Raw genomic sequence first — 21,055 nt, forward strand, 5'->3', positions numbered from 1 at the left:
CTGCCAGAGCTGATATCTTAGAACTTACTACCATTGTAAAATAAAACATTACAAAACCATCTGATTCCTTTGCATATTGCACTGCAGCTGCATTGTGGGATAAGAGTGCTTTCTTGAGAACTGAGATCAATTTTAGATCACATTCTTGCTTTCTCTACTGTGAGTGCTAATTTTCAATTATAAATCCTGACTATTATAGCATTTGAATAAACATATCAGCCTTACAACTGATCAAAGCAAAGCCAGTGTTTGACTGAGTAACTGTATCGTACTGGGTACAGTTAAGTTACATTATTAATACATGTTTTTGGTATTCATTTTAATTATTAACATTGTGCTGGTGAATGTGTCTTTTATAGTGAGTGATACTCTACTTCACTTGACTTTTAGAGCATTTGTCCTCCCAGAGATACAGGAAGCACAGCAAAATGAAATTTGACAGCATTCTTGCAGAAATTAATGGATTTGGAAAATTCCAAATTGCTCTAGTCTTGATTCAGATCCTGTCTCGAATTACTTTGCCATGTCACTTTCTGCTGAATAATTTCATGGCAGCTGTTCCTTCGCATCACTGCAACATCGATGCTTTGGATACTGGAGCTGTCTTTGGAAATTTAACTTTAGATCAGAAATTAGCCGTTGGTATTCCAGCAGAGCGGGATGGGACTCCAAGCTCCTGTCAGATGTTTTCAGAGCCCCAATATGAATATCTGTTAGGTTCAAACAGCAGCAAAGGCTCATTTACTGTTCAGTGTCAAAATGGATGGGTATATGACAAAAGCACTTTCAAGTCTACTTTGGCAACAGAGGTAAGTGAGAATTAGTTATGTTGAACAGAGACATTTTACACAGTCATTTGGATTTTTTTTTTTAAAGAACAAATTTTCTTTTGCTAACATTAAGGATATAATTTTCTATCCATTTTATTATCTACAGAAAATAATCCAACTAGCTAAATGTAATTTCCCCAGGCATCATTCATTTAATTATTGTTTATTTTCCAGAAGACGCAACTGTAAAATCACATATTGTAATATTTTAACGATTATTTGCAGTGGGATCTCGTGTGCAGCAGAAAAGGTATGAACAAGGCAACTGCAACCATTTTCTTTATTGGTGTTATGGTTGGAGCCCCAGTTTTTGGGTTTCTCAGTGACAGGTAAGGGTTAAATGGTCAAAAATACTAGTTCTTCTCATATACACTCTACATTGTGAAATATTTTAAATCATTTTTTGCGATAATTTTGATGATTAAGGCACCGTAGAGGTGTAAAACCGTAAAGGGACCTCTGGCTAATACATCCGGTTCCGTGTCGGGCTCGTAGCCGAAAACTAGCTTTACTTCGTTGTCTGGGTCAACTTTGCTAGCAGAGACAGAGAGAGGCGTTGAAAGGCTCCAGCGGAACTTGTTGTTTCAGAGGAAAACACGAACACGGTGTACAGTCGTCTTAATAGCGTACTTACAACTGGGCTCGTCAGGCACTCTTCTTGGCTGCAGGGGTTATTATTATATTTACATGCTTCCAGCTCCCGTTTCTGCTCGATGACAACTTGTACTTTTCCACTCTCCTTTTTCTCCCTCCCTCGCTCACAGACACATAACGGGTACGGTGTTCCAGATCTACTGGCGTTTAGATCAACTGGCGTTGGTCGAACAGATGTGTGGCAGTCTTGCGTTTCAGGAGCTCCTACCGACAAACCAGCAAAAAAAACGCCAAATGTGTCATCTGTGACACTTGTGAGGTTGTCTCAAACACACTCCGTCAGTCTTGATGCTGTTGAACAACAAAATGTTTAAAAATGTGGCGAGTTTACCTGGTGATATCCTCATGCGCGACGCGATCGCAAAAACAGCAAACAAGTAACACCACGCCGATGTTGTTCACAGGACAGCAAGAGTAAACGATCGGGAGACTCCTGTCGTCGTTATCGTTCCCCTCGCACGGTTTATTTCTCTGAATTCAGCGTTTTTGCTTCACAACTAAAGCGAGCAGTTTACTTTGTGCACTAACATGGAGTCGAGTCAACCAGCGCCACCTCTGGCCAAGTGCCACAGCCTACAGCCAGATCAACCTGTGACACATCTGCACCACGTTTGAATCAGTGTCATGCACATTTGTACCTTTCAATTGTCTCTGTTTGTGCGTCATGCAAATAAACCTTTGAAAAGAATGAAATGATATCATATATTCCTTATTGGCCTACATTTTTTCAAAATCCCAAATTATATACACAAAGTCATAGAAATCACCACTCCAATTGGTCATCATGATTTTGATATTCTCTTTTTCCATAACAATGAAATACACCTTGGACAAATATGACACATCAATATTTCATTAGTGTTGTAACATCACATGTCGTTAGCGTAGTCTGCCTGTGTCTTCCCTCTGCAAACGAACATTTCAGAGTTGGTTGTTATATACAGTCTGTATAAGTGTGGTTAATCTAATAAACATTTGTAAGGAGATGGCAGTTACTGTGAATGTACTGCAGGTGATTAGTAATAAACAGTCAGACAATGACCCTGACAATCTCATTCAATCTTGCAGATTGAATGCACCTTCTGTGGAAAGTGGTACCACACAGTGTTGTGGACAAATGTTGTGGGTGCTAAATAAACAGAAAAAAGTGATCCCTGTTGTCTTTGCTTACTGATTGTTTTTAGTGTTGACAATCCACATTGCTGCCATTGCACCTGTCAACATGTTTGTGGGCAGATTTGGATGTACCAGGGGTAAGTGCAGCCACTCAGCCTCTACTCAATGTGATCATAGCAGCAGGTGCAGATGTGTCACAAGTTAATCTAGTAGTAGGCTATGGTAGTAGTGGACTGACCTCCATTGGAGACTGCTCCAGCTGCTGTGTGATAGTGGATCTGCTACAAATTGAAGATCATAAGCAAGTTTTGGAAATGAACCCTTGTATTATGTTGAAGAACAAAAAAATGACATTGATTTTGTTGCGGGTCATTTAGATCCGTACTGTGTAAATCCACTCAGAATTGTTCAAAAACTGCAATGAAACAATAGCAACTTTATTTCCCATCAGATAAACATGTAGAACACAGACATACAACAGTTAGACTTTCCATAACTATTGTAGGAACAATTTGGTTTTTCGTTCTTACAAACACATTTCTTTTGAACTTGCCCAACGTTCTCAGTTTTTCAATGCTCAACATTTTCAATTTTGTCCACATGATGGACAGAATGTAACGGTGTGCTTTCTGCAGATGTACTTCTTGCATTTCTCACAATACGTGCTTGTTTTAAAACAGGAATCTTCCTAACTAAGATTTAAAACAAAAGATTGCGTCTCCTCCAGTCTCACAAACAGATGACAAACCAAGCGACACACCTGAGTCACTGACTTTATATATAACTACCAACTCTCCAGCCATGTTGATGGATTGCCTATATTGGCTGGAAATATTAATTTCCAGGGAAAGGACACAGGCAGATGATGCTTACAGGATGTGATGTGACGACACTAATGAAATATCGATGTGTCATATTTGTCCAAGGTGTATTTCATTGTTATGGGAAAAGAGAATATCAAAATCATGATGACCAATTGGAGTGGTGATTTCTATGACTTTGTGTATATAATTTGGAATTTTGTACAAATGTAGGCCAATAAGGAATATATGATATCATTTCATTCATTTCAAAGGTTTATTTGCATGATTCACAGACAGACACAATTGAAAGGTACAAATGTGTTGTGCAAGAAACGAAATCAAACGTGGTGCAGATGTGTGTCACAGGTTGATCTGGCTGTAGGCTGTGGCACTTGGCCAGAGGTGGCGCTGGTTGACTCGACTCCATGTTAGTGCACAAAGTAAACAGCACGCTGTAGTTGTGAAGCAAAAACGCTGAATTCGGAGAAATAAACCGTGCGAGGGGAACGATGACGACGACAAGAGTCTCCCGATCGTTTACTCTTTGTGTCCTGTGAACAACAACGGCGTGGTGTTACTTGTTTGCTGTTTTCGCGATCGCGTCGCGCATGAGGATTTCACCAGGTAAACTCGCCACATTTTTAAGCATTTTGTTGTTCAACAGCATCAAGACTGACGGAGTGTGTTTGAGACAACCTCACAAATGTCACAGATGACACATTTGGCGTTTTTTTGCTGGTTTGTCGGTAGCAGCTCCTGAAACGCAAGACTGACACACATCTGTTCGACCAACGCCAGTTGATCTAAACGCCAGTAGATCTGGAACACCGGCAGTCCATTCTCCCTGCAGCACGGACTAGCTGCCCAGGAGGCTACATTCTTTAGGGCGATGCCTGTAAGACTCTGCCTATTGCCTTCATATTAAATCATTTTAAAAAATATTTCTTCACGTCATTATGAGATGTGAGATTGAGACACAGGCATTTGAGCCTCTTAATGCGTGTTTTGTTTGGGTTTACACCGGCGTGGAATTACCAAAAATAGAGAGAGCATAGCCTAACATATGAAACAGGAAAGTACCGCCGTGTAATCCCTTTATTTCAACAAAGTAACTGTATTCTGAATACCACCTTTTTAAACGGTAACTGTAACGGAATACAGTTACTCGTATTTTGTATTTTAAATATGTAACTGCGGTAAATGTATTCCGTTACTCCCCAACACTGCAGACCTGTTTTATATACGCGCCGGATAGTTTTCTATATGGGATCACTGAAAAAAGTGCAGCCTTACCTAATATCAACCCTGTTACTCATTTTATATTAAGATTTAAAAATCTAGTTTGCATTGCTATGACGAATAACCTTCAGTAAAAGCAATAAATCACACAGCAATAGTACATTAGTGTAGTTGTAAAAAGCATGATAATATATTAAGTAATCCAAAGTATTCAGAATACATTACTCTCATTGAATAACGTAACGGAATACCTTACAAAATACATTTTGGGGCATGTATTCTGTAATCTGTAGTGGAATACATTTTTAAAGTAACCTTCCCAACACTGATAATATCACACATAACAAAAAAAATAAAGAAAAGAGGAAGACTTGAAATATTTCACATCACCTGTAATGGATATAGAACATGGTTGATTTAATTCAAAAATTTTACTGCTTTAAATGAAATTATATTCCATAATATTCCAGTTTTTTTAATGTACTAGTATATTCGACAAAATGACCAGAAATGTATTATTTTATTTTTATTTTCCAGGTCTGACTTGTTTCAATCTCTACCAGTACCATTACCAATGCCAACTTGGATACAGACATATATGTATATAACTGGAAAAAAAATAACAATAAGATCAATAAGAGAGATGTTGAAGTGTTGCAAAATTAAACCGTCTTGCGAATTATAAATATATTAGTGCTGTCAGCGTTAACGGCGCCGTGCTGCCCCACGCACGGGGCGATCCGTGCTAACTCGCTAAAGGAGATTTGCTGCGTTAATGCGGTTATGGCGCTAACATCATTTTAACGAGATTAACACTGACAGCACTAAAATATATACATGTGAGAGGTTTACCCCACAGCTGTGAGCACAGTCATTACTTCATGCTTTTTCTGTCCATGACCAGGTTTGGGCGACGTCCTCTTCTGCTCGTGTCTTATCTGGCATCCTTGATATTTGCAGTGCTGAGTGCATTCTCCACCTCGTATGTAATGTTTGTCATCTTGAGATTTTTTACGGGCATGTCACTCGCAGGAATAAGCATCATGGCCATTGTTTTGAGTAAGCAGGATATTGTTAAAGCTGTGCTAACCTATGACTGAGACATTATAGCCTGGTTCATGTTTACAGGCATATTCTGTTTCTCTTTCAAGAATTTGCACAATTTGTTTTATAAATTTTTTTTTTATATACTTGTGCTAATGTTTCTGCAGATGTTGAATGGTTTAGCATTGAACACAGGACTTTTTCTGGTGTGATCATAAGCCTGGATTGGACAATTGGGAACTGGATCCTGGTTGGCACTGCATATTTTGTAAACGAGTGGAGGAAGCTGATTCTAGCAGTTACCTCCCCCCTGATTCTGTCTATCATTGCTTGGAGGTATTTAAGTTTTATTTGCTGACTTTGCAAAGTATCCTTAATCTCATTGGATTTTGATCAGATGCTAAACTCACCATGTTTGTTGATTTAGGTGGCTTCCAGAGTCTGCTAGGTGGCTTGTAGCCAAAGGAAAGACAGATGCTGCTCATCATTACATAATGAAATGTGCCAAGATGAACAACACATCCAAGTGCATGGCCACCATCACACCAGCGGTACATCTCAAAATGTTTTTGGGGTTTTTTTTATTAGCCGACAGTCTTACTGTAAAATAAGACAAAAAGGGGGCTTTGTAAATGAACATTCACATTATGTTTCCCTGACTTTCTCACAGACATTACTGGAATGTGCAGAAACTGAACATGGCGCTAAGAAGTACACTTTTGTAGATCTTTTCAGAACCCCAAATATTAGAAAACTTGCTATATACTCAGGAATGCTATGGTAAGTTTCAGTATAATGGTTTGGAGTTAGGAGATAGTTCAGCTTTTTGGGAAAAGGCAAATTGATTTCTTCCAGATATTCATCATATGTGTGCATTTTCTACCAAACGCACTTTAAAAAGAGTTAACTGACTTTTCTCTGTGTGTGTGTTTGTGTGTGTATTTTTGCTATCTTAAGTGACAGTTATGGGTGGATTATTAAATAGACAAATGGGGCAAATTGTACTTGGGACAAAGATGTTAAAGCCTTTGAGCTATCTTACGGAAATAAAGCAATTGTTATTTTTATAGCTATCATTTTTGACACTGGGAAATTTACACAGCTTTTGATTTTGTTCTAGCATACAGTGTAAAAAATATTTTAAAAAAATATTTAAATGAGAGTTGCAATCATGTTTGGGGTTTCTTTGAGGAAATTTGTATTTACCCCTTTATTTATCAGCCTAAGTTTAAGTGTTTCTTCTCCCTCTTTTCTAGGTTTGGCGTTGCATTTACATACTATGGAATAACTCTGAATATCACAGGATTTGGACTGAACCCATACCTAACACAGTTCATATTTGCATCCATTGAAATGCCCATGAAGATTGGCGTCTATTACTTCCTGGAGAAAGTTGGGAGAAAGCATGGCCAGATGGGTTCCATGCTATTAACTGGTCTCTGTCTCTTCATCAACATCTTTGTTCCAAAAGGTCATTTCTCTTTCATTTCTCGTACATTTAGCGGTTTATTTCTGCCACCGAGAGTTGATATGAATGTATGCGTTCATTTCCGGTGGTAAGCAGGATCAATCTTTAGAAATTAAAAGATAGAGCATTGGTCTTGGGTGGATGTGTTCTCTCACCTGAAAATTTTCTCTCTCCTGTTCTCCTTAGATAAATGGACTGTTCGTACTGTTGTGGCAGTTCTTGGAAAATCTATGTCAGAGGCCTCGTTCACTATCATGTATCTTTACACAACTGAGCTTTACCCTACGGTCGTACGGTTAGTCCACAAAAAACGTTCTTCTGCCTTGCTTTGATTATTCATATGAAAGGTTTATATTAACCTCAGTGGTTTGATCTTTTTAGACAAAATGGCTTAGGCTACACCTCATTTCTTGCACGACTTGGCGTGTCCATTTCTCCACTCATTGTACTATTGGAAGATCTGTGGCATCTCCTCCCTGCAGCCACTTACTGTGCAGTGGCAGTTGGAACTGGTTTAGTTGCTTCACTTCTGCCCGAAACATTAAACACCCGACTGCCAGAGTTCATCGAAGATATTGAGAAACCAAGGTAAAGAGAAGAGAGTGTTAAAGCATCACAGCATGCAATTCAGTATCCAAACTAAAGCTAAAAGATTAACCATTCACAGAAACTCCCCACGAAACAATAATCCAGTAAACTGCAGTTTACTGTTTATCAAAGTCCAAAATACACATTACATTCTATGTCCTGATGTCTGCATGTAAGGTCAAATGACTAACTGAAGTCTTATTTATATTGCAGGAGACAGTCACCAAGGAAGGAGATTCAATAAGAAAAACACAGTCATCAATAATAAGACTTATAATGATTGGATCTTAACTGATTTTTAAATAGTAAAGTTACCATGTTACAACTTCAAAGATCATCATTGTTGAAATGCTCAACAAGTGTCAATAAACGTAATGTTAACACCACTATTATTCACTTGTCATTCACTAGTCTTGTCATGTTTCACTGTATACAACACATTTCATTAGCAAATGAAAAGATAGGCTGGTATTGATAGTGAATCGATGGTGATGCTTACTTTACTTTATTGAGTTTATTTACTTCCATGCTTTATTGACTTCCACTTTCCATGCATGCTTTTTTTTTTAAATTAGGAAATTTCCATCCTACCATCCTCAGTATAAAGTAAATGTTTGGCCTGTTAGGTGCACACAAGTTATTGTTTTCCACCACCTTCAAATCTACTCTGGCTACAGAGGTGAGATTCAATATTTCCATTTAAAAAGCAGGAAATGAATACCAGTCCTAAATCAGCTAAAGTTCTTCTTTCGGCCATCCTCCCTTCATAGTGGGATCTGGTTTGTGATAAGACAAAAACTAACAGAAAAACACAGCTACCATTGTCTTCATTGGGGTCATGGTTGGAGCAGCAGTTTTTGACCATCTTACTGACAAAATAGGTTGAAGATGGACTCGAGGCAGGTTGTTCCTGGTGACTGGGATGTTCATGTTCTGCAGCATGTTTATCCATCTAGTTATATGATCCTTTCAAGCACCTTTGATGAAATTAAGAACTATTATTTTTAGTTTTCTATTATTATTATTATTATTGTTGTTGTTGTTGTTGTTGTTGTTGTTGTTATTATTATTATTATTATATTTTTGTTTTGTTTTTGCTTCTGTTTAGCTTTACTGGTTGTCTAAATATATTCTAATATTAGGCCATTTTTCAGGTCATGTGTGCTTTGGAAGTCGTGCAGCTATCGCAATATCCAGCTCAATACACAAACAGTATATAAGTTGATGTGAACAAACTAACAAAGAATAGAGATAAAATTATGTGTTAGTACACAGCATCATTTCATAGTAATTTTAATTCATGTCTAGTCTAGTTTCGTTTATTATATCAGTGCTATTACATCATTTTTTCACACTTTTTAGATACATGCAATAACCTTGTAAAAATGGCATACATTTCCATTGTTTATTTCTAAAAAGAATGAAGCACATTTCAAAGCAGCCTTAACTCTGTTCTACTTGTATGCTATATGTTACACCAGACTTGTTAGAATTATAGTTTCTACGTAATACAGCTTTTTGTCAGGTCATTCACATAACTGAAGAAGACTCTCCAGGTGGGTAAAGTCTGTACATAAGCATATTAGGTCATGATAGGTGCACTGCTACAAATGCCTACATGCCTGAGAATGATCTGTATGTCACAAGTAATTTGCATTATCACAAACTATTCATTGTCAGTTGGCCTTAGATTGTAACCAGTCATTCTCATTATAATTAATAACATGACTTCATGTCTGTATATGTGTGCAAGTGTCATTTGGGCAACTTTCACTGATTGAGTTGCTGAATAATTTATCAGTCTAGAAGAAAGAGGCCTACAAGCAGCTGGAAACAAACAAAATGTCAGCTCTGTATCAAGTTTTGTCAAAAGTGTATATGTAATTTTAGACCTTCTGTTCTGTGAGTTTGTTGAGAAGGGTTAGGGAATGTATGTATTCAGCCAATTACAGTAAAACCCAAAGCTATATACAAGCCCTGGTATCTGTCAATTTGTAAAAATATGAGCTAATTAAAAAAAAAAAAAAAAAAAAAAATACAAGGCATTAAATAATACAGATTTGAGGGTTTTTTTAAAATGAAAATTCTAGTTTGGCTTTATATCATTTAGGAAAAATATGATTTGTGGATATAAAATTATATAGTAGGTAATAGTTGGTAATTAAACTGTCTCAATAAATGACTGAAACATTAATGAGCTTTTGTTTCATATATCTCTGTTCACATTAAATTAAGAGGTCTCTTAGGCATCTTCTCTTGTAATATTTTTCAATAATCTTCAGGAATAGTTCTCCAGGCTTCTTGAAGGACATTTCAAGGCTTTTCCTTGGATGTTGGCTTCATTTATTTTATTTATTTATTTTTTAGAAAGAGGGGCAATACATATTAATGAACATTTTAACAAATGTAAATATGCCAGATTATAGCCTTGGGCTAATTTCCATCTGCAGACCCTCTGGTCTGCAGACCCATTTTGTTTCATTCTCTGTTAATTCAGTTCAATATAGATTTATTTATATCACGCCAAATCACAACAACAGTTGCCTCAAGGCACCTTATACTGTAAGGTAAAGACCCTACAATAATACAAAGAAAAGAGAGAAAAACCCCAATAATCATATGACCCCCTGTTGATGAGCAAGCGATTTGGTAACAGTAGGAAGGAAAAACTCTTGAGTCAATTAAGACAGGAAATAAGGCATGCTGTGGGAGGAAGGCAGAGATTAATAATAATTCATGATTAAATGCAGAGTGGCATATAACACAGTAAAAAAGGTGAGTGAAGAAGAAACACTTCATCATGGGAATCTCCCAGCAGCCTAGACCTATTCTACCGAAACTAAGGGAGGATCCAGGGTCATCTGATCCAGCCCCGACTAAATGTTTTAGCAAAAAGGAAAGTTTTAAGCCTAATTTTAAAAGTGGAGATAGTGTCTGTCTCCCGAATCCAAACTGGAAGCTGGTTCCATAGAAGAGGGGCCTGAAAACTGAAGGCTCTGCCTCCCACTCTACTTTTAAATACTGTAGGAACCACAAGTAAGCCTGCAGTCTAATGGGGTGAAACAGTACCATAAGGTCATTAAGATGTGATGGGGCAAGATTCTTCAAGACCTTGTATGTGAGGAGGAGGATTTTAAATTCAATTCTGGATTTAACAGGGAGCCAATGATTCAATATCAATATAGCAAAAATATGCTTTCTCTTTCTAGCCCCTGTCAGTACTCTTCCTTCAGTTTGGATCAACTGAAGTGTTTATCAGGACATCCTGATAATAACAAATTACAGTAGTCCCGTCTAGAAGTAACAAATGTATGAACTAGTTTTTCAGGGTCACTCTGAGACAGCATGTTTCTAATTTTAGAGCTATTGTGCAAAGAATGTGCTCCACATCATTTTTTCTCCTTGACCCAAACAAATTCACTTCTTAACTTTAAATTCTGGTTAAAAAATAGAAATGTTCTTAAAAGCTAGATCAACAGACATAAAGATGTTACAGGTATTGACAAAAAGGGAAAAAAAGAATGACTTTTTCCCCACTGGAAATTTCTTGTATTAAACTCAGCCAATACACATTTGTTTAAACTTTGGACCTTGGTACTTTATCACTAAAGTTACAGCTTTCTTGGAAAATTATTTATTTACTTCTACGGTTCACTGAGTTCAGTTTATTTTGTTCATACTGCCTAACAACAAATTAACACATTGAACATCAGCTGACCGTTAACCAAGAACGCTTAATGGAATAAAAGCGGCTTGTGGCTCACTATGAAAATCTATTTTGTGCTCCTGAAGGTATTTGCTTCAGGTTATTCTCTAGTTTGTGTCTCTTTTGTTTTCCAAGATGAGGTTTGACAATGTGCTGGCAGAGATCAATGGCTTTGGAAGATTCCAACTAAGAACATTCCTCTTGTTAATAATTCCACGGCTGACTTTACCATTTAACTTCCTGCTGAATAATTTTATTACATTTATTCCCTCTCACCACTGTGATATCAGGTCTCAGAATAATGGAGGTGTTTTTAGGAATTTATCTTTGGAAGAGAGGCTCAATGTTAATATCCCTTTTGAGCAGGATGGGAGTTTGAGCTCCTGTCAGATGTTTGCAGAGCCTCAGTACCAACTGCTGTCAAACTCTTCCAACTTAACCTACATACCCACAATGCCATGCCAGAATGGTTGGATATATGACACCACCATCTTCAGATCTACTCTGGCTACAGAGGTGAGGATCAATATTTCCATTTAACAAGCAGGAAATTAATACCAGTTGTGAATTAGCCTATGTTTTCCTTTTCCTTTATAGTGGGATCTGGTTTGTGACAAGAAAAAAATGAACAGAGCCACGGCCACCATATTCTTTGTGGGGGTCATGTTAGGATCAGGAATATTTGGCTTCCTTAGTGACAGGTGAGTCCATGTCATCACCTTTAAAATCGAGCACAAACACACTGAATAATAAAATCAACTATGCTTAACATTTTTTTGTACAACTATGGTGACAAGTCTGTATTGATCTGGGTGTGCATTGCCAAATATTATGATGAGCCCTAGATAGCAAAGAACAAAATTGTATTGCCAAAAGTAATCATTCACAGGTACTTTGCAAGTAGGGTGGAGTAAGCCCCTCTATTAGGTGAGTTTGGATGCTTCCATAGAGGCCTCAAAGACAGAACAGTGGAGAACATCACTAAGGTCCTTTATCTAGAGTACTGTTTATATTTAAAACAACCTTTTTTGAAATACTTCAGGTCAGAGGGATTTCACTTTTTTCTTTATAAGAAATATTTCAATTATGTAAAAGTACACTATACTGACAAGGCATTAAGCCCACCCAAACATTACCCATACAGGAACTGCCCAAAAGGCAAAGCCGTAAAGTTCCAGCTCCAGGTTGATGCTGGAGAAAGTTTGGATCTCTGCAGTTCTTCTATCAATAGTGTCCCTTTTTTTCATGTGCTATGGCCCTCAGCACTTGGTGCTCTGGAACCTTGTGTGGTGTGTGGTCACTTCACGGCTGACTTGTTGCAACAGTGGCATCCCATTACATCACACTCAAAATCAAAGAGGTCTTCTGAATGCCCCCTTCATTCACAAATGTTTGAAAAGGCAGACCGCATGGCTAGGTCTGCCTTTTTTTAACATCTGTGACAATGGGACCAGAATTATTTTAACGTTTTTTTATTTTCTCATTAATTTTTATTTTATTTCATTTTGACATTTAGTTTTTAATTCAATGTATTTTCAGTTAGTTTCTACAGAGGATTTTTTTTTTGTTTCAGTTTAGTTTGTCTTGTTGGAAAATGTTTAGTTTTAGTCTTTTTAATTATTACTACATGGTTGGTATAAGCCAAAGGCAAGATTTAGGATAGCCATTGCAGGTAGTACAATTAAAATTACACAATTTTTTGAAAGCAGTTGACTCACAGTCTTGTAGACATCCAGAGTCTTAATAAAAAATGTCCATCAATACCTCATTGGTATGTAATAAAGGTTTTGCCAAATTAAGAAATACTGAAACAAATATTATTTCCTTACTTCCCTCCTTTATTTTATTTTAGTTATTTTTCCAAGTGCAAAGGATTTTTTTTTTTTCCATTTTTTTTCAAAAGTCTAACATTTATTTTGATTTTATTGAGCTAAAAAAAACATTCAACTTCAAAAATTAGGAGAAAATAAATTGTTCTTAACAGTTGTAATCTAGGCTTTTTTTCATTTAAGTGTTCCGTAGATTATTTGACTGTAATTTTTTAAAAATTTGTTTTACAGGTTTGGCCGGAAAAAAACACTTCTGTTGTCTTACATGGCAAGTTTCATTTTTGGGATTGCGACCGCTTTGTCCTATAATTTCCTAATGTTTGCCACAATGAGATTTTGTACTGGACTCGGACTCTCTGGAATTAGTATAAGCTCCTTCGTCCTCTGTGAGTTGCCTGTCATTCACATCGAACAAAAAATAAATGAAACATCACACTGACACAATTAAATTTTTTTGAGATGATGCCCATACAGGTGTGGTTTGCTCAAAATCCTTATTTTTATCAGTAACCTCAATCAGTGTCATTATTAATAAAAAAAATACATAAAATTCCTCCACATAGGTCTTGAATGGGTGGAAATCAGGCATCGGACTACAGTGGCTGTTTTAATGAGCTTGGACTGGAGTGTTGGTTGTGTTATTCTACCTGGAGTGGCCTATTTGATCAATGATTGGAGATTCCTGACTGCTGCTGTAATCTCCCCACTGTTTCCAGCTATGCTCTGTTGGTGGTAAAGACAAATTAATATCATTATTCAGTTTTCATGCAGGGAAAACTAGTTCCTGTCTTTCTAAAAGTATTTAAAAGACCTTCTAAACCTTCTCATTGCTCTTTCTCATAGGTGGCTCCCTGAGTCTGCCAGGTGGCTGATGAGTAATGGAAAAACGGATGACGCTCATTTTTACCTGAGTAGATGTGCAACAGTTAACGGCAGAGAGGATGTAATGGCTGACTTAAAACCTGAGGTACAACATTTTCATTATCAGCTAACTTCAAGACAGAACTGTACACTTCACAGCTCCTTTCTCTGAATAAAGTTTCCTTTTTACTCTACAGGTTCTGTCTACAGTAATACTTGTAGAAGATGAAAACAGAAAGTATTCCTATTTGGACCTCGTGAAGACACCCAAAATGAGAAGGCGCGCTCTACTTAGTGGCATTGTGTGGTATTTATCTTGAACATTTAAAACATTATACATAAGTATATAAACTATTTGCTCATTAGTACATATTTAATGGTTAAAACTGTGGACAAAGGTGTCCATGTCCGTGATTGGGAGGTTCATTGAATAATTATTAATAACCGAGAAATGCATATTTGATCTTCAACCTTAGAAGATCCACCTTTAAAATTTGGAGACAGCTGTCTATATCCATGATAGGGATGCACCAGTATGTTTATTCAGTCCAAAAATTAAAACAATGCCCAGTTAGGGCCTTGCATTGTTAAGGCCCACTTGCCCACGATGTGGGCGATCGTGGCTCAAGAGTTGGGCATTCGTCTTGTAATCGGAAGGTTGCCGGTTCGAGCCCCCGGCTCCGACAGTCTCAGTCGCTGTGTCCTTGGGCAAGCCACTTCACCCGTTGCCTTCTGGTGGTGGTCAGCGGGCCCGGTGGCGCCAGTGTCCGGCAGCCTCGTCTCTGTCAGTGCGCCCCAGGGTGGCTGTGGCTACACTGTAGCTTGCCATCACCAGTGTGTGAATGGGTGGATGACCGTGTATAGTGTAAAGCGCTATACAAATATTTACCAGTGTCTCTTAGCTACAACCAGTAAACTTGGCTGAAATGGTGGCATTATCCCCCAGGTTAAAACCACTGGCCGTTATGATGGCAAAAACGGAACTGTAGAAAGCCAGATGTTGATGTTGTTTTCTTCTTCTCTGAGGTGCATTTAGAAAAAGTAAAAAATATCACCACCATAATTTTGTATTAAGGAAATTTACAGCTACATTGAGAACATATATTCCAAAGACAACACTACATCTAAATTATTTCTGGAGTCTTCGTTTTTGAGCAATTCAGCTCTTGAAGTTATTAAACCTCAGCCTAGTTGGTTAGCTCAGTGGCAGAAGCACTGTGCCCCCACCCCTCCTTACCTACTCCACCTTTTGCTGGAAAGTCTAACAAGGACATCCAGGCAACCTTCAAAAGGTCAACAGCAAAATTGCATCGAAAACATTGGCCCAAATCTCATGTCTAAACAAATTTTTAACTAGACTAGACTAGATTAAACTGCCAAGAACAGGTTATTCAACATCATGTTTGCTGAACTCTAACACTGTTTCGATAACAATGGTTTTACTATTATCCATGTCAGATACCAGGTAGCTAATGAGAAACTACTGTTCTTTGGGGCAACTGTTTAACTTTAAAATGACAAAAGTCTGGTCTTGCTCGCAGGTTTGGAGTGGCCTTCGCTTATTACGGGATCAGCTTGAATATCAGCGGATTTGTTGTGAACATTTATCTCACACAGTTCATCTATGGTGTCATAGAGATTCCAGCCAAAGGATTCGTCTTTTTCACCGTAGACAAAATAGGTCGAAGGTGGAATCAAGCCGGGATGCTCATTTTGACTGGGCTGCTTATATTCAGCAGTGTGTTTATCCATGCAGGTATATGATCCATTCAAATGTGTAGATGTATTCATTTTAGTTTATTAGCTTACTTTCTAGTATTATATTATTTGTCACATGCACCAAGCCATGATTCTTTGACCAGACTGACAAAGACTACACATAATTCACTCTTGTTCTGGAGTAGTTTTGCATGATTCAAGCTGCTAGTTCATAAAAATTCATTGTTCTAGTCTTGGCGCAGCCCAGTTCATCCAGTGTCTGAAGTAAACCATGTTAGCTCCTCTTCAATGTAGTTCTTCCCGTGAAACGGTTTTCTTTAAACAGTAGATTGTTGAATTAGTAATTACCCCCATATCTGACATAATAAATTAGAAACAAAACATCTAAGATGTTCAGTGTTTAGTCTGAAGGTTGAACTTTTAGCTCATTATAATTAGTTGAATATGGGATGACCCCATTATCTGTATGAGCTAAATTAAATGTCCTTATGCGTTTGTAGTATTTAATCTTCTAATAAATTCAGTGAAAAGTCTTAACTAGAACACAAGGTGAATTATAGTGTTTTCTTTTCAGATAGGGGGGATCTTCGGACAGCTGTGGGAGCTTTGGGCAAGATGTTTTCAGAGGGCTCTTTTACAATCGTTTTTCTGTACACAACGGAGCTTTATCCCACAGTAATGAGGTCAGTAAAATGCACATTGTCTTTTATTTTGCTGCCTGATAATCAGAGCACAATATTTGTTTTATTTTTTCTTCTTTTTGTAATTCAGGCAAAATGGATTGGGATACTGTTCCTTTATGGCCCGTGTAGGTGTGGCTGTATCCCCCTTGATCATGCTCCTTGAAGACGTGTGGGTGAATCTGCCAAGTTTTGTTTTTTCCCTGGTGGCTTTAGGCTCCGGACTGTCAGCTTCTTTGCTCCCTGAGACGTACAATGTGCGTTTGCCGGAGACTATTGAGGACGTGGAACAGACAACGTACTGCGCTTTAATGTAGAAAAATCATCCAAACATGAGACATTATAAACATTGTAAAATGTATATAAAATTATGTACATTTTAAAATGAAAATGTCTTTTGTATTTCAGAAGACGATCAGTCTCCGCCTCTGATGAGAAATCTCCTGCCTGTGCGTTTTTGTCAGTGCAATCAAAATCCCCATAGGACTACACTAAATCACCACAGCAACTTGATGGGAGCAAACAGTTTAAACATATGTAAAACAGTGTCTTTTACACATGTTCAATCCATGTTGAATATGAAGTCAATTTACCTCCTCGTGGGGGAAATATCCAAATTTAGCTGTAGTAGAATTCTTATTTGTTGTTGCAGAGGGTACAAATGCAGTGCCTTTCACATGTGTGATCTAAGTACATACCGCTGTGTAGCTATAAATTTATAAAAAACACAAATACCTCAGTCCTTTCATTAGATTGAGTATGTTAGGAAACTTGAGCTAATGAAGAAGCACGGTTTGTTAGATTCAGTTATATATTTTTTGCTCTAAATCTGATTGTCTTGTGAGTCATACGTCTGTGTTCTTTAGTAAAAATAAATCTAAATAAATCTTGAAACCCAATTTCAAATACTGTATGACATATTTGTGTTTGAGGTGTTGATTTTATGCTCGATAAATGAGGAGATCCACAGTTATTATAAATTAAATTCTATCTATAAGTGCAAGAGCGAGTGTGGTAACTTGCTGTAAACAGAGACAAACTGATACAGGGAGTGCAGAATTATTAGGCAAGTTGTATTTTTGAGGAATAATTTTATTATTGAACAACAACCATGTTCTCAATGAACCCAAAAAACTCATTAATATCTAAGCTGAATGTTTTTGGAAGTAGTTTTTAGTTTGTTTTTAGTTTTAGCTATTTTAGGGGGATATCTGTGTGTGCAGGTGACTATTACTGTGCATAAATATTAGGCAACTTAACAAAAAACAAATATATACCCATTTCAATTATTTATTTTTACCAGTGAAGCCAATATAACATCTCCACATTCACAAATATACATTTCTGACATACAAAAACAAATCAGCGACCAATATAGCCACCTTTCTTTGCAAGGACACTCAAAAGCCTGCCATCCATGGATTCTGTCAGTGTTTTGATCTGTCCACCATCAACATTGCGTGCGGCAGCAACCACAGCCTCCCAGACACTGTTCAGAGAGGAGTACTGTTTTCCCTCCTTGTAAATCTCACATTTGATCAGTGTTGGTCAAGTTACTTGAAAAAAGTAATCAGTAACTAATTACTGATTACTCCCCCAAAAAAGTAATCCCGTTACTCTACTGATTACTTATTTTCAAAAGTAATTAATTACTTAGTTACTTAGTTACTTAGTTACTTTTTAAAAACACGATTTACAACCTGAAGAGGTGATAAAGTGATAGATCTTTCAGCCCAATTCTACTTTTTCTACATAATCCATCATACAAAATGTAATCAAATGGAAAAGTCTCTTTTTTTAACTTGTTTTATCAGTTTTAATCTTTTAACTTTATGCATCAAGCAAAACATTTAATTATATGCAACATTCTCTGACTTGAATAAATTAGTTTAACATTTAAACCTATTTTCTACACATTCCAGCACATAAAATAAAATATTTTTTGTGTTTTCACTCACTCTTTCAAACAGATGCAAGTAAAACACAGCAGAAAATAAATAAAGTCAAAGACTCAGCGGTCCTTTTGCTCTATTTTCACCTGTAAAGCAGGAGCAGGGTAGGCGGAGGGTTACCCTGGTGCAGGTGTGCTGCGGTCAGTTGAAGAATCCGCGCGAGTGTCTCTGTGAGTTTCCCATCACGTCGTAGCTACTCGGTGCTTGCTCGGAAGTTTAGGGGTTTTTTTCGCTGTAAAAAGAAGTTTTCTTCCCACGCACGATGGACGCTAATGTTTTTGTCACTTTTTATGGAATCAAACTCAAAGTAAGGTCAGTACTTCCACACTTTAAACGCTGCACGCTCATACTCTCTCCCGCACTCGATATATTATCCATTGTTGATCTGCACACAGCTGCTGTCACCAACGTCGCACTTGCTTACGTCACTGTCATGAGACATTCTCGCAAAAAAAAAATCACGGTTTTAGTAACGCAGTAACGCAGCGTTCCTACGGGAAAGTAACGGTAATCTAATTACTGATTTTGCAATAGTAATCCCTTACTTTACTCGTTACTTGAAAAAAGTAATCAGATTACAGTAACGCGTTACAAGTAACGCGTTACTGCCCATCTCTGCATTTGATGATGGACCACAGGTTCTCAATGGGGTTCAGATCAGGTGAACAAGGTGGCCATGTCATTAGTTTTTCTTCTTTTATACCCTTTCTTGCCAGCCACGCTGTGGAGTACTTGGACGCGTGTGATGGAGCATTGTCCTGCATGAAAATCATGTTTTTCTTGATGGATGCAGACTTCTTCCTGTACCACTGCTTGAAGAAGGTGTCTTCCAGAAACTGGCAGTAGGACTGGGAGTTGAGCTTGACTCCATCCTCAACCCGAAAAGGCCCCACAAGCTCATCTTTGATGATACCAGCCCAAACCAGTACTCCACCTCCACCTTGCTGGTGTCTGAGTCGGACTGGAGCTCTCTGCCCTTTACCAATCCAGCCACGGGCCCATCCATCTGGCCCATCAAGACTCACTCTCATTTCATCAGTCCATAAAACCTTAAAATAATCAGTCTTGAGATATTTCTTGGCCCAGTCTTGACGTTTCAGCTTGTGTGTCTTGTTCAGTGGTGGTCGTCTTTCAGCCTTTCTTACCTTGGCCATGTCTCTGAGTATTGCACACCTTGTGCTTTTGGGCACTCCAGTGATGTTGCAGCTCTGAAATATGGCCAAACTGGTGGCAAGTGGCATCTTGGCAGCTGCACGCTTGACTTTTCTCAGTTCATGGGCAGTTATTTTGCGCCTTGGTTTTTCCACACGCTTCTTGCAACCCTGTTGACTATTTTGAATGAAACGCTTGATTGTTCGATGATCACGCTTCAGAAGCTTTGCAATTTTGAGACTGCTGCATCTCACTATTTTTGACTTTTCTGAGCCTGTCAAGTCCTTCTTTTGACCCATTTTGCCAAAGGAAAGGACGTTGCCTAATAATTATGCACACCTGATATAGGGTGTTGATGTCATTAGACCACACCCCTTCTCATTACAGAGATGCACATCACCTAATATGCTTAATTGGTAGTAGGCTTTCGAGCCTATAAAGCTTGGAGTAAGACAACATGCATGAAGAGGATGATGTGGACAAAATACTCGTTTGCCTAATAATTCTGCACTCCCTGTACATGATAGCTGCCATGAATCCTGTGGTTTAAAATACAATAGGAATAACCACATTTCTATTGCTCTGACAAACTGCCCTTTGACCTTAAAGATCTGCATATAAGACAAACACATCAGTCCTACAGCACTAAATAATAAAAACACACAAGATTTAAAATTTCCTCATTCCTCAATATATGGACAAAAGTGTGTCTTTTGCCACAACTCCTAATCTTTGAATTCAGATGTTTTCACCAGTTGCCACAGGTGTGTAAAATCAAGAACCTAGCCATGTGGCCTGTTTTTAAAAAGATGACCTTGGTCTTTCCTCCTAGATTTTCCATGATCAGCTGTAAGCGGCATTATTGTAAAGTGGAAGCGTTTACGAACTGCAGCAACTCACAGCCATAAAGTGGCAGACCATGTAAAGGTACAGAGCAGGGTCACCAAGTTGGCATAAAAATCACCTGCACTCTGTGGTTGACTCAGCAGCTGCAGAGCTCCAAACCTCCACTGGCATTATCATCAGCACAAAAACTGCAGCAGCTCCTGTGGCCCACATTTGCCACATTTTGCTACAGTTTGAATTTACTTCAAATCACCTTAAAAGTTTCAGATGTTGCCAGCAAGAGCCGGTCATACCATACGGTGTAGTTAGTAATTTATTAGGTGACATTTTGGTTTAAAAATATACCGGTATATATGCTATTATTTGGCGTGCCTTCAACAGATCACAGTATTACCTCATAGAACTTTAGTCTTAGCGCACTGATCAGTCCTAACTGCTGCTGGTCCCTTACAAAATAAGAAACAGAGATGCTATTAAAAAAAAGATAAAATGATGTAATAGAGCTTGATGTCTTTAAAATGCTTTCCATCAGCTTTTTTAATTTATTCCTATTGTTTTTGCTCATGTC

At 37.9% G+C, this 21,055-nt stretch overlaps 2 protein-coding genes across 2 annotated transcripts; both read left to right on the forward strand.

Moving 5' to 3' along the window:
* Positions 1-428: 428 nt before the first annotated feature.
* Positions 429-7,986, forward strand: LOC146630512 (solute carrier family 22 member 7-like). The gene is made up of 10 exons (XM_085356953.1): positions 429-809; positions 1,056-1,159; positions 5,547-5,701; positions 5,854-6,022; positions 6,114-6,237; positions 6,357-6,466; positions 6,943-7,157; positions 7,341-7,449; positions 7,536-7,742; positions 7,956-7,986. Exons 1-10 carry the CDS (start codon positions 429-431, stop codon positions 7,984-7,986), a joined length of 1,605 nt encoding a protein of 534 aa, XP_085213079.1.
* Positions 7,987-11,583: 3,597 nt separating this feature from the next.
* On the forward strand, positions 11,584-17,021 carry LOC146630513 (solute carrier family 22 member 7-like). The gene is made up of 10 exons (XM_085355904.1): positions 11,584-11,964; positions 12,046-12,149; positions 13,509-13,663; positions 13,841-14,009; positions 14,121-14,244; positions 14,336-14,445; positions 15,680-15,894; positions 16,432-16,540; positions 16,629-16,850; positions 16,946-17,021. Exons 1-10 carry the CDS (start codon positions 11,584-11,586, stop codon positions 17,019-17,021), a joined length of 1,665 nt encoding a protein of 554 aa, XP_085212030.1.
* The last annotated feature ends 4,034 nt before the right edge of the window (positions 17,022-21,055 follow it).

Source organism: Diplotaxodon limnothrissa, linkage group LG6, assembly GCF_057381915.1.
Source record: "Diplotaxodon limnothrissa isolate DT_005_m linkage group LG6, D_limnothrissa_male_GT1.1, whole genome shotgun sequence".
Classification (NCBI taxonomy): domain Eukaryota; kingdom Metazoa; phylum Chordata; class Actinopteri; order Cichliformes; family Cichlidae; genus Diplotaxodon; species Diplotaxodon limnothrissa.

Excerpts from the sequence above, each read along its gene's own strand:
- LOC146630513 (XM_085355904.1), top strand. The coding sequence starts at position 11,584 with ATGAGGTTTGACAATGTGCTGGCAGAGATCAATGGCTTTGGAAGATTC. Across the intron at positions 11,965-12,045 it reads GATCTACTCTGGCTACAGAG|TGGGATCTGGTTTGTGACAA; the intron begins GTGAGGATCAAT and ends TTTCCTTTATAG. Across the intron at positions 12,150-13,508 it reads TTTGGCTTCCTTAGTGACAG|GTTTGGCCGGAAAAAAACAC; the intron begins GTGAGTCCATGT and ends TTTGTTTTACAG.
- LOC146630512 (XM_085356953.1), top strand. The coding sequence starts at position 429 with ATGAAATTTGACAGCATTCTTGCAGAAATTAATGGATTTGGAAAATTC. Across the intron at positions 810-1,055 it reads AGTCTACTTTGGCAACAGAG|TGGGATCTCGTGTGCAGCAG; the intron begins GTAAGTGAGAAT and ends GATTATTTGCAG. Across the intron at positions 6,023-6,113 it reads CTGTCTATCATTGCTTGGAG|GTGGCTTCCAGAGTCTGCTA; the intron begins GTATTTAAGTTT and ends TTGTTGATTTAG.